General features: G+C 45.2%; 1 protein-coding gene across 2 annotated transcripts in view; it reads left to right on the top strand.

The window, feature by feature from the left end:
- Positions 1-14043, top strand: part of rasal2 (RAS protein activator like 2) — a 38763-nt gene extending 24720 nt beyond the window's left edge. Inside the window, exons 10-18 of one of the 2 annotated variants that reach the window (XM_056410511.1) lie at positions 2136-2280; positions 7046-7285; positions 7376-7577; positions 10752-10927; positions 11757-12429; positions 12497-12625; positions 12880-13049; positions 13161-13263; positions 13652-14043. In XM_056410511.1, the coding sequence (XP_056266486.1) occupies positions 2136-2280; positions 7046-7285; positions 7376-7577; positions 10752-10927; positions 11757-12429; positions 12497-12625; positions 12880-13049; positions 13161-13263; positions 13652-13789 (1976 nt within the window). In that variant the 3' untranslated portion in view covers positions 13790-14043. Of the gene's footprint in view, positions 1-2135; positions 2281-7045; positions 7286-7375; positions 7578-10751; positions 10928-11756; positions 12430-12496; positions 12724-12879; positions 13050-13160; positions 13264-13651 lie in introns of those variants that run through there. The other variant, XM_056410510.1, reaches the window with a different exon arrangement.
- Positions 14044-14313: the final 270 nt, after the last annotated feature.

Here is a 14313-nt window from a genome sequence, read left to right as displayed (position 1 = left end):
CAGCCCTTTTGCCCTGGATGAGTAAAGTGCCCTTTTTGCTGGAGACACATTTTTTTTATTCATCCGTATTTAAGAATAAAAGTTACTCTCTCTGTCATAAACTCCCCCAAATGTGATTTGATATCCGACCGTGCATTTATTTGAGTTCTTGTGAGAATTTCACCCCGACATGCTCCGCGGCGCTCACGAGCCCCCCCCCCTCCCCCGCTGCGCCCCTCCCTCCTCCTCCTCCTCTTAGTGCTCGCGCAGTGCTCCTCACGCCACCAAACGGCTGCACCTCCTTCTCCTCTGACCAGCAGCACCAGACACACAGGTCATGACGGTGTTTGTCCCCTGACGTTGTTTGGTGATAAATCAACCACAACATTAGCGCTGCTGAAAACATGACGTCACAACTGGTCGACGTTTCCTAAAAAAAATTAAAAACAAAAACTCAGAAATCCATGATTTCAAAGCTTTGTCCAGCTGTTTACTGACGTCATGTTTGAGTGAGAGAGAGAGAATCTTTTTTGTGTTGTATAAATGCTGTTTAGACAATTTTGAAAGTATGTTTATAAATGTCACGAGAATTCACAGCCAGAAAATAGGAGCTAAACTATTCTAACAATGCTAGCTCTCGGTGTCATGCTATCCTTGTGCCTCATTGTTTTATGTGTTATCTCTTTGTTTGGTCTGTTCCAGTCTTAGAACGATCAATCTTGTAGAAAACGGACAACACGGTTCAGCTAAAATAGTTTTAATTTACAGTAAAGTAACAACACAAGTGATCCAAACTCTAGTTTCTCCTCTTCATCACTTTCAATAACACATTTTCGCTGCTTCTGAATTTCCTCTTGGCTGTTGATGTCGATCAATATCGCTCATTTTGAAAATGAGGTCAGAGGGCAATAGCCTATGGATCCATATCAGACCAGCAAGGAGGCCAATACGTGGCTGGCATGACGACCATTATCCAATCAGAACGCTTGTACTGTTGTTGCTATATAATAATTCATCTTTATTCATAAAGAAAATGTAAGCTCGCTGTCTAATCCTGCCCAGAGGAAACGCAGGTCGAGGATGTATTGCATCATCAGTGTATTGCTGCTTATGCTTCAACTCTGTCAGAATTTTTTTTTTGGCAATGGGTGCCCTTTTTTTAGGTTTGAGCACCTGCCCCCCAAAATGTCTGTGCACGTGCCTGCTTATACCTATACTTATACCTATACTTATACCTATACTTATACCTATACTTATACCTAAACTTACAACTATACTTATACCTATACTTATACCTATAACTAAACTTACACCTATACTTATACTTATACTTATACCTATACTTATACCTATACTTATACCTATACCTATACTTAGACCTAAACTTACACCTATACTTATACCTATACTTATACCTATACTTATACCTAAACTTACAACTATACTTATACCTATACCTAAACTTACACCTATACTTATACCTATACTTAGACCTAAACTTACACCTATACTTATACCTATACTTATACCTATACTTATACCTAAACTTACAACTATACTTATACCTATACTTATACCTATACCTAAACTTACACCTATACTTATACCTATACTTATACCTAAACTTACACCTATACTTATACCTATACTTATACCTATACTTATACCTATACTTACACCTATACTTATACCTATACCTATACTTAGACCTAAACTTACACCTATACTTATACCTATACTTATACCTATACCTAAACTTACACCTATACTTATACCTATACTTATACCTATACTTATACCTAAACTTACAACTATACTTATACCTATACTTATACCTATACCTAAACTTACACCTATACTTATACCTATACTTATACCTATACCTATACTTAGACCTATACTTATACCGATACTTATATATATACCTATACATTGACCTATACTTATACTTATACCTATACTTATATATATATACCTATACATTGACCTATACTTATACTTATACCCCATTCATATATTGATACATTCATATATTTATTTATAGCTTCACAGCTTAAATAATATAATGACTCCCTTCTGTGTGTGTGTGTGTGTGTGTCTGTCTGTGTGTGTGTGTGTGTCTGTGTGTGTCTGTGTGTGTGTGTGTGTGTCTCCAGGTGAGTTCATCAAAGCTCTCTATGAGTCCGATGAGAACTGTGAGGTGGATCCCAGTCGTTGCTCCAGCAGCGAACTGGAGGAGAACCAAAGTAACCTGAAGATGTGCTGCGAGCTGGCCTTCTGCAAGATCATCAACTCCTACTGGTACGGAGACCAGTCCACCTGAGACCAGTCCACCTGTTCACCTCCAGACCTGTGGTCAATTCAATTCAGTTTATTTGATATTGCCCAATATCATAAACCAGCAGGGCTGTGAGTGGAGGCAATATGGTACTACAAGCTCTCTAGTGGGGTAATATGGTACTACAAGCTCTCTAGTGGGGTAACATGGTACTACAAGCTCTCTAGTGGGGTAACATGGTACTACAAGCTCTCTAGTGGGGTAACATGGTACTACAAGCTCTCTAGTGGGGTAACATGGTACTACAGGCTCTCTAGTGGGGTAACATGGTACTACAAGCTCTCTAGTGGGGTAACATGGTACTACAAGCTCTCTAGTGGGGTAATATGGTACTACAAGCTCTCTAGTGGGGTAACATGGTACTACAAGCCCTCTAGTGGGGTAATATGGTACTACAAGCTCTCTAGTGGGGTAACATGGTACTACAAGCTCTCTAGTGGGGTAACATGGTACTACAAGCCCTCTAGTGGGGTAATATGGTACTACAAGCCCTCTAGTGGGGTAACATGGTACTACAAGCTCTCTAGTGGGGTAATATGGTACTACAAGCTCTCTAGTGGGGTAACATGGTACTACAAGCTCTCTAGTGGGGTAACATGGTACTACAAGCTCTCTAGTGGGGTAACATGGTACTACAGGCCCTCTAGTGGGGTAATATGGTACTACAAGCTCTCTAGTGGGGTAACATGGTACTATAAGCTCTCTAGTGGGGTAATATGGTACTACAAGCTCTCTAGTGGGGTAACATGGTACTACAAGCCCTCTAGTGGGGTAATATGGCACTACAAGCTCTCTAGTGGGGTAACATGGTACTATAAGCTCTCTAGTGGGGTAACATGGTACTACAAGCTCTCTAGTGGGGTAACATGGTACTACAAGCCCTCTAGTGGGGTAATATGGTACTACAAGCTCTCTAGTGGGGTAATATGGTACTACAAGCCCTCTAGTGGGGTAACATGGTACTACAAGCTCTCTAGTGGGGTAATATGGTACTACAAGCTCTCTAGTGGGGTAATATGGTACTACAAGCTCTCTAGTGGGGTAACATGGTACTACAAGCCCTCTAGTGGGGTAATATGGTACTACAAGCTCTCTAGTGGGGCAATATGGTACTACAAGCTCTCTAGTGGGGTAACATGGTACTACAAGCTCTCTAGTGGGGTAATATGGTACTACAAGCCCTCTAGTGGGGTAACATGGTACTACAAGCTCTCTAGTGGGGTAACATGGTACTACAAGCTCTCTAGTGGGGTAATATGGTACTACAAGCTCTCTAGTGGGGTAACATGGTACTACAAGCTCTCTAGTGGGGTAACATGGTACTACAAGCTCTCTAGTGGGGCAATATGGTACTACAAGCTCTCTAGTGGGGCAATATGGTACTACAAGCTCCGTAAGACATGATGGTGCATCACCAATCAAGGCTTTGTAGATTAAGAGAAGAATTTTAAAAGTGTTTCTTGATTTTACGGGGAGCCAGTGCAGAGCAGCTAGTGCAGGAGTGATGTGATCTCTGTTCTTAGTTTTAGTGAGAATACGAGCTGCAGCATTCTGGATCAACTGGAGTTGACCTCAGAGACTTATAGAGCAGCCTGATAATAAGGAGTTGACCTCAGAGACTTATAGAGCAGCCTGATAATAAGGAGTTGACCTAAGAGACTTATAGAGCAGCCTGATAATAAGGAGTTGACCTAAGAGACTTATAGAGCAGCCTGATAATAAGGAGTTGACTTAAGAGACTTATAGAGCAGCCTGATAATAAGGAGTTGACCTAAGAGACTTATAGAGCAGCCTGATAATAAGGAGTTGACCTAAGAGACTTATAGAGCAGCCTGATAATAAGGAATTGACTTAAGAGACTTATAGAGCAGCCTGATAATAAGGAGTTGACTTTAGAGACTTATAGAGCAGCCTGATAATAAGGAGTTGACTTTAGAGACTTATAGAGCAGCCTGATAATAAGGAGTTGACCTAAGAGACTTATAGAGCAGCCTGATCATAAGGAGTTGACCTAAGAGACTTATAGAGCAGCCTGATAATAAGGAGTTGACTTTAGAGACTTATAGAGCAGCCTGATAATAAGGAGTTGACTATAGAGACTTATAGAGCAGCCTGATCATAAGGAGTTGACCTAAGAGACTTATAGAGCAGCCTGATAATAAGGAGTTGACTATAGAGACTTATAGAGCAGCCTGATAATAAGGAGTTGACCTAAGAGACTTATAGAGCAGCCTGATCATAAGGAGTTGACCTAAGAGACTTATAGAGCAGCCTGATAATAAGGAGTTGACTTTAGAGACTTATAGAGCAGCCTGATAATAAGGAGTTGACTATAGAGACTTATAGAGCAGCCTGATAATAAGGAGTTGACCTAAGAGACTTATAGAGCAGCCTGATCATAAGGAGTTGACCTAAGAGACTTATAGAGCAGCCTGATAATAAGGAGTTGACTATAGAGACTTATAGAGCAGCCTGATAATAAGGAGTTGACCTAAGAGACTTATAGAGCAGCCTGATCATAAGGAGTTGACCTAAGAGACTTATAGAGCAGCCTGATAATAAGGAGTTGACTTTAGAGACTTATAGAGCAGCCTGATAATAAGGAGTTGACTATAGAGACTTATAGAGCAGCCTGATAATAAGGAGTTGACCTAAGAGACTTATAGAGCAGCCTGATCATAAGGAGTTGCAGTAATCTAGAAGTAACAAACTTGTGAACCAATTTTTCTGCATCATTTTGAGACCAGATGTTTCTGATAGTTATTGAAGTCCAGAGAGCTGGTTGGTCTCTGGTTAATCAGAGATATGATGATGATGATTCAATTCAATTCAGTTTATTTGTATAGCCCAATTTCACAAATTACAAATTTGTCTCGGAGTGCTTTACAATCTGTACACATAGACATCCCTGCCCCAAAACCTCACATCGGATCAGGAAAAACTCCCAAATAACCCTTCAGGGGGGAAAAAAGGGAAGAAACCTGGAGGAGAGCAACAGAGGAGGATCCCTCTCCAGGATGGACAGATGCAATAGATGTCATGTGACCAGAAGGACAGATTAGAGTTAAAATACATTCAATGAATATGACAGAGTGTATGAATAGTTCATAGTAGGCATATTCCACGATGGAGACCTCCACGATCCATCAGGCAGATGGCGGTGGGGAGGAGGAGTGGGCGGAGTCTCAACAGTGGGCGGAGTCTCAACAGGACAGTGGCGTAGTCAGGAGCAGGAATTCCACGACCCAGACCTCGATGCTCCATCAGCAGATAGGATCTATGCCGTCTCATAGGGTCCGATGACCCCATGAGACGTGAAGTCAAAAGGACTCCGGGGAGAAAGCAGAGTTAGTAACGTGTGATGGAGAGATGAAAATTCATCCCTAAGGAGAGAAAAGAGGAGATAGGTACTCAGTGCATCCTAAACGTCCCCCGGCAGCTATAAGCCTATAGCAGCATATCAAGGGGCTGGACCAGGTGAACCTGATTCAGCCCTAACTATAAGCTCTGTCAAAGAGGAGGGTCTTCAGTCTACTCTTAAACGAGGTGACTGTGTCTGCCTCCCGGACTGAAATTGGAAGCTGGTTCCATAGAAGAGGAGCTTGATAACTAAAGGCTCTGGCTCCCATTCTACTTTTTAAGACTCTAGGAACTACAAGTAGTCCCGCATTTAGTGAGCGTAGCTCTCTAGTGGGGCAATATGGTACTACAAGCTCCTTAAGATATGATGGTGCATCACCAATCAAGGCTTTCTACGTTAAGAGAAGAATTTTAAAAGTGATTCTTGATTTTACTGGGAGCCAGTGCAGAGCAGCTAGTGCAGGAGTGATGTGATCTCTTTTCTTAGTTTTAGTGAGAACACGAGCTGCAGCATTCTGGATCAACTGGAGGGACCTAAGAGACTTATAGAGCAGCCTGATAATAAGGAGTTGCAGTAATCCAGTCTCAAGTAACTAACGCGTGAACCAATTTTTCTGCATCTTTTTGAGACAAGATGTGCCTGATTTTTGAAATACGTAGATGAAAGAATGCAGTCCTTGAGATTTGCTTTACGTGGGAGTTAAGGACAAGTCCCGATCAAAGATAACGCCAAGATTCTTTACAGTGGTGTTGGATGCCAGGGCAATGCCGTCTACAGAATCCACATCACCAGATAATTGATCTCTGAGGTGCTCAGGGCCGATTAAAATTACTTCGGTTTTGTCTGAGTTTAACATCAAGAAGTTGCAGGTCATCCATGTTTTTATGTCTTTAAGACATGCTTGAATTTTACCGAGTTGGTTGCTCTCCTCTGGTTTTATCGATAGATATAGTTGAGTATCATCTGCATAACAATGAAAGTTTATGGAGTGTTTCCTGATAATATTGCCCAAAGGAAGCATGTATAAGGTAAATAAAATTGGTCCAAGCACAGAACCTTGTGGAACTCCGTGATGATGATGATGATGATGGTTGGTCTTCTCTGGTTGATCACAGATATAATGATGATAATGATGATGATGATGATGATGATGGTTGGTCTCCTCTGGTTGATCACAGATATAATGATGATGATGATGATGATGGTTGGTCTCCTCTGGTTGATCAGAGATATAATTGAGGATCATCTGCAGAACAGTGAAAGTTTATGGAATGTTTCTGATGATATTTCCCAGAGGAAGCATGAATAAGATCAATGAGAGTTAAAGTGGCCCCAGCACAGAACCTTGTGGAACTCCGTGTCCGCAGCGTGTTCCCCCGCGAGCTGAAGGAGGTGTTCGTGGCGTGGAGGCAGCAGGGCGTGGCTCGCGGCCAGCAGCCGGACATCAGCTGGCGTCTGGTAAGCTCCTCCCTCTTCCTGCGCTTCCTGTGTCCGGCCGTCATGTCGCCGTCGCTCTTCGACCTGATGCAGGAATACCCCGACGACCGCACGGCGCGCACGCTCACGCTCATCGCCAAGGTCATCCAGAACCTCGCCAACTTCACCAAGTGAGTGAACCAGACCAGGACCAGACCTAGACCAGGACCCAGAGCCAGACCATGATATACCATGATACTTCGACCTGAATGTGTCCCCAGGTTTGGAACCAAAGAGGAGTACATGGCCTTCATGAACGACTTCCTGGAGCACGAGTGGGCGGCCATGATGCGTTTCCTGTCTGAGATCTCCAACCCGGAGACGCTGTCCACCACGCCGGGGTTCGAGGGCGACATCGACCTCGGCCGCGAGCTGTCGGTCCTCCACGCCCTGCTGTGGGAGGTGGTCTCCCAGCTCGACAAGGTGTGTGTTGCCCCTGGTGGTCAGGAGGGAGAATGCAGCTTTAACACATGAAGCATAGACTTCTATACAACCAGAGTCGCCCCCTGGTGGTCAGTAAACAGCTTCAGTTATTGATTGTTGGTGGTGTGTGTGATGATGTAATGAGTTACCATCAGCAGCTTCACTTCTCCACATTAACAGTGGGTGGCTGAACTTCCCAGCATGCCCCTCCCCCCCAGCATGGCTCTGCAGTGGCTGAGGTTCTGTTCAGTTGAAGCATGTTTTAGTTTGAATTTTGTTTCTATTAAGTTTCCCTCATGTTTGTTTCTCTCCTCCTCCTCCTCCTCCTCCTCCTCCTCCTCCTCCTCCTATGTGGCCAACTCTCTCTGTTGCCCCCTCCCCAACACACCACTGCATCCTGGTGCTTTCATTCCAACCATCCACACACACACATACACACACATACACACACACATACACACACACATACACACACACACATACACACACACACACATATATACACACACACATATACACACACATACACACACACATACACACACACACACACACACACACATATATACATATACACACACACATATATACACACACATACACACACATACACATACACACACATATATAAATACATACACATACACACATATACACACACATACACACATATACACACATACACACACACACATTCAATTTCAATTCAATTCAGTTTATTTGTATAGCCCAATTTCACAAATTACAAATTTGTCTCGGAGTGCTTTACAATCTGTACACATAGACATCCCTGCCCCAAAACCTCACATCGGACCAGGAAAAACTCCCAAATAACCCTTCAGGGGGGAAAAAAAAGGGAAGAAACCTGCAGGAGAGCAACAGAGGAGGATCCCTCTCCAGGATGGACAGATGCAATAGATGTAATGTGTACAGAAGGACAGATTTAGAGTTAAAATACATTCAATGAATATGACAGAGTGTATGAATAGTTCATAGTAGGCATATTCCACGATGGAGACCTCCACGATCCATCAGGCAGATGGCGGTGGGGAGGAGGAGTGGGCGGAGTCTCAACAGGACAGTGGCGTAGTCATGAGCAGGAATTCCACGACCCAGACGATCCATCAGGCAGATAGGATCTATGCCGTCTCATAGGGTCCGATGACCCCATGAGACGAAAGTCAAAAGGACTTCCGGGAGAAAGCAGAGTTAGTAACGTGTGATTGAGAGATGAAAATTCATCCTTAAGGAGAAAAAAAGAGGAGATAGGTACTCAGTGCATCCTAAAACGTCCCCCGGCAGCTATAAGCCTATAGCAGCATATCAAGGGGCTGGACCAGGTGAACCTGATTCAGCCCTAACTATAAGCTCTGTCAAAGAGGAAGGTCTTAAGTCTACTCTTAAACGAGGTGACTGTGTCTGCCTCCCGGACTGAAATTGGAAGCTGGTTCCATAAAAGAGGAGCTTGATAACTAAAGGCTCTGGCTCCCATTCTACTTTTTAAGACTCTAGGAACTACAAGTAGTCCGCATTTAGTGAGCGTAGCTCTCTAGTGGGGCAATATGGTACGACAAGCTCCTTAAGATATAATGGAGCATCACCAATCAAGGCTTTGTAGGTTAAGAGAAGAATTTTAAAAGTGATTCTTGATTTTACTGGGAGCCAGTGCAGAGCAGCTAGTGCAGGAGTGATGTGATCTCTTTTCTTAGTTTTAGTGAGAACACGAGCTGCAGCATTCTGGATCAACTGGAGGGACCTAAGAGATTTATTAGAGCAGCCTGCTAATAAGGAGTTGCAGTAATCCAGTCTCAAGTAACGAACGTGAACCAATTTTTCTGCATCTTTTGAGACAAGATGTGCCTGATTTTGAAATATTACGAGATGAAAGAATGCAGTCCTTGAGATTTGCTTTACGTGGGAGTTAAAGGACAAGTCCCGATCAAAGATAACGCCAAGATTCTTTACAGTGGTGTTGGATGCCAGGGCAATGCCGTCTACAGAATCCACATCACCAGATAATCGATCTCTGAGGTGCTCAGGGCCGATTAAAATTACTTCGGTTTTGTCTGAGTTTAACATCAAGAAGTTGCAGGTCATCCATGTTTTATGTCTTTAAGACATGCTTGAATTTTACAGAGTTGGTTGCTCTCCTCTGGTTTTATCGATAAATATAGTTGAGTGTCATCTGCATAACAATGAAAGTTTATGGAGTGTTTCCTGATAATATTGCCCAAAGGAAGCATGTATAAGGTAAATAAAATTGGTCCAAGCACAGAACCTTGTGGAACTCCGTGATTAACGTTGGTGGTTATCGAGGCGTCATCGTTTACAAATACAAACTGAGATCGATCTGATAAATAGGATTTAAACCAAATTAGTGCCGTGCCTGAAATGCCAATCGACTGCTCCAGTCTCTGTAACAGGATGTCATGGTCAATGGTGTCGAATGCAGCACTAAGGTCTAACAAGACCAGGACAGAGAGGAGTCCTTTATCTGCTGCCATTAAGAGGTCATTTGTAATTTTCACCAGTGCCGTCTCGGTGCTGTGGTGTTTTCTAAATCCTGATTGAAATTTCTCAAATAAACTATTATGATGTAGAAAGTCGCACAACTGATTTGCGACCACTTTCTCATACACACATATACACACACACATACACACACACACACACACACACACACACATACACACACACCCACAAAGATAGATAGATAGATAGATATATACTTTATTAATCCCCAAGGGGAAATTTGTCGTGACAGTAGCAGCAACACACAAGAATAAAAACAAAACACAAAATATAAGAAACAGGGATGAAAGATATAGAAGTATACAAGTAAAATAAAAGTAAAATACAAACAAAATATATATGTAAATATACAACACATGCATACACAACACACAACAACACTGACAAATCAAATACACAAAATATTAAATATAGACAGAGTGCAAAAAGCAAAGTGTGTGTATGAGTGCAGAGCAAATGAAATGAAATGTGTGTGTATGTGTGTAGTGCAACCAAATGAGATGTGTGAAGTGCAGATCAACATAGTGTAAGTATTCAGCTATTGTTGTAGTTATTGCACTATGATCTGGCAAGAGGTGATCTGTTGTAGAGCCTCATAGCCGGCGGCAGGTTCTCCTGTAAACACTCACTCGGCGACCCCAGGGTGATAATTCCTTCCTGCAGGCCACCGTAGTGAAGCTGGGTCCGCTGCCGAGGATTCTGGGGGATATCTCCCGCTGCCTGTCGGCCACGCCCACCCTGCAGCTGCGACGCCTTCAGGACCTGAGTGGCAGCCTGTCGTCAGGGTTACAGCGCATCTCTGAGGACGCCGCAGACAGGTACATGTCACTGCTATGACAACAACAACAACGCATGTTGATCAGAGCAGAATGTTCCAAAACAATCACAAGCAGAATGTGGAACAACTGTCATTAGTGTTCATCTTGCCAACGGTCCCTGAACGCCTCATGTGTGACAAACGCTGTGATATTTCATCAAAAACATTTTATTATTCTCATTTAATATCTCTTTTAAAAAAATCTGTTTACTTTAAATTATTAAAAGTATTATGAAGAAACATCCTGTAAACTATTTGATTTGGCTGCTAAACATGTTTTAAAAATTAAAATAAATATTTATATATTTTATATATATTTTATATATAGTTATTTATTCATATTTATAATAGAATAAATATTTATAATATATATAAATATTCATTTATATTAAATAAGTATTTATATATATATATTTATTTATATAAATGAAATAAATAAATATTTATTTATTTATATACATTATAAATATTTATAATGTATATAAATTGACATAAGATTTAAATTCTGAAGACTTTCACATCTTCATGGAGAGAGAGTTTGAATGAAGCGTCTGGCCCGTGTGTCCGTGTCACTTCCTGCCTCTGGCCCGTGTGTCCGTGTCACTTCCTGCCTCTGGCCCGTGTGTCCGTGTCACTTCCTGCCTCTGGCCCGTGTGTCCGTGTCACTTCCTGCCTCTGGCCCGTGTGTCCGTGTCACTTCCTGCCTCTGGCCCGTGTGTCCGTGTCACTTCCTGCCTCTGACCCGTGTGTCCGTGTCACTTCCTGCCTCTGACCCGTGTGTCCGTGTCATTTCCTGCCTCTGGCCCGTGTGTCCGTGTCACTTCCTGCAGCCTCCGGTCTCCGGCGGGCGGCGTGATGGAGGGCAGCGTCTCTCTGGTGGACCTGCAGGACGGCCTCCACCACGAGGCCCCGCCCCCTCGCCTCAGCAGGGCGGGCTCCCAGGCCTCCGTGGCCCCGCCCCCCCACTCCAACCCTCTCACCCCGCAGCAGACGAGGCCGCCGCCCACAGCCGGGGCGCCGCAGAGCGCGCCGCAGGCCAGGCGGCCGCTGCCCCCGGCGCCGCTGTCCTTCCAGAACCCCGTGTACCACCTGAGTAACCACGCCCACCGGGCCGCCGGCTCCGCCCACTCCAGCTCGGGGAACCCGAGCACCGAGAGCTCGCGCGACAGCCGCGGCGACTCGGACAACTCGGGCGGCCGGGCGGGGGTCAAAGGTCGAGAGCCGTCCGGCGGCGGGCGGAGCGAGGGCCGCTCCGCGCCGCGGCGCCACGCTCCGCCCGCCCTGCCGCCCGGCGCCGCCACGGCGGTCGCCGTCCCCCGCCAGAGCACGACGGCGGGCACCGCCCACATCGTCAAGGTGGAGCAGCAGAGCAGGGCTGGGGGCGGGGCCAGGACGCCGCGCCGCCTCCCTCGCGCCGACCCCGAGCCGACGGCGCCGCCCCCCGGCCTCGCCGTGGAGAACGTGGCTCCGCCTCCTCAGAGCGCCGCCAAGCAGCCGCAGCAGGTACTGCAGGGACGCCGGGGCGGAGCGCGGGACGGCGCCTGATGATGATGTCACCGCTCTGACTTAGGGGGAGGCGGCCATGTCTCCGGTGGAGAGGACGGCAGCCTGGGTGCTGAACAACGGCCAGTACGAAGAGGAGGAGGAGGAGCAGGAGGAGCAGGAGGAGGAGGAGGAGGAGGGAAAGGACTCTGAGAAGGTTTGAAGGAACAAACAACTCAACGCTCTGAAAGTACCAACGCATAGTGACTCCTCCTCCTCCCCTCTCCTCCTCCTCATCCTCCCCCCCTCCTCCTCCTCCTCCTCCTCTCCTCCTCCTCATCCTCCCCTCCTCCTCCTCCTCCTCCTCATCCTCCCCTCCTCCTCCTCCTCCTCCCCATCTCCTCCTCCTCCTCCTCCCCCATCTCTCCTCCTCCTCCCCCCCTCTCCTCCCCTCTTCCCCCCCCCCCCCAGTACGAGCAGGAGATCTCTCGGCTGAAGGAGCGCCTCCTGCTCTCCTCACGCCGCCTGCAGGAGTACGAGCGCCGGCTTCATTGTCAGGAGGAGCAGCTGGAGCAGAGCGAGGAGCGACTGAGGAGGCAGCAGGAGGAGAAGGAGAGCCAGATGAGGAGCGTCATCTGCAGGTGGGATGCACTCCTCTGGGCCGCACCTCCTCCAGAGTGTTGACATTCAGGGTGTGTGTGTCTGTGTGTGTCTGTGTGTGTGTGTGTGTGTGTGTCTGTCTGTGTGTGTAGGCTGATGGCGGTGGAGGAGGAGCTTAAACGCGACCACACAGAGATGCAGGCGATGATTGAAGCCAAACAGAAGATCATAGACGCTCAGGTATGGACCTTTATTGTGAAACCTGAGCTGGCCCCGCCCCCTCCCTCACACGTGGCCCCGCCCCTCCCTCACACGTGTTGTTGTGAGAGCCAGTTGATACAAACAGACTTTGTTTAGCTTGTTTATTAAATACAGTTATTATTGTTTGTGCTATATCTAATCAATATTATCTAATCAATATGATCTAATCAATATTATCCAATCAATATAATACAATCAATATTATCTAATCAATATTATCTGATCAATATTATCTGATCAGTCTTATCATCTACTTCAGCTATAGAGTAAAGAAGTCTGTTATCTGTTGTTTACACTGTTATCTGTTGTTTACACTTATCTGTTTGTACTCGAGGGGTTAATTGATTTCTTCCGTCAATCAGAAGATGACGGATGGCTCTAGACGGCCAACTCTCGGCTGATGGAGGCGCTGACGCAGGTGAAGGAGCGCTGCAGCTCGCCGCTCAACGGCCTGTCGCCTAGCAACCCCACCAAGCTGTCAATCACGGAGAACGGAGAGTTCAAGAACAGCAGCTGCTGATTGGCCGGCCGGGACAACGAGAGGCGGGGCTTAAAGCTCTGAACGAACAGAGTCTATAAATACTGAAGTGTAAATACTGTGTGTGTGTGTGTGTGTGTGTGTGTGTGTGTGTGTGTGTGTGTGTGTGTCAGCGTGAGGAACAAACAAACCAAAACTAAAATGCACTCGAGTTTTCTAACAGATTAGTTTTATTGTTCTTATTTGAATCTGTTTGAGGTTTTGTTAAGTTTTTTTTAAAGTTTTTTTTTACCCGACGAGTTCTTTTGTGGTTTTTAATGTATTCCTCCGCATCGTCTCCTTGTTGCTAATCTACTGAACTGACCTAGACAGATGCCTCACCTGCTGTCTGCCCCGAAGGAATAAAAGCTGAAAGTTGAGTGTTTCATTTTGTCTTAATGGAACTATTGATTATATAATATGTTCTCCTGGTGTCCACTAGGGGCATCACTACTGTATCATAGAGATAACATATTTGTTCTCATTTACCCTGAGGACATCTGCATATTAGAATAATACATGTTGTT

This window comes from Pseudoliparis swirei, unplaced genomic scaffold, assembly GCF_029220125.1.
Source record: "Pseudoliparis swirei isolate HS2019 ecotype Mariana Trench unplaced genomic scaffold, NWPU_hadal_v1 hadal_25, whole genome shotgun sequence".
NCBI classification, from domain to species: domain Eukaryota; kingdom Metazoa; phylum Chordata; class Actinopteri; order Perciformes; family Liparidae; genus Pseudoliparis; species Pseudoliparis swirei.
This window is presented reverse-complemented; position numbering and strand designations above follow the sequence as displayed.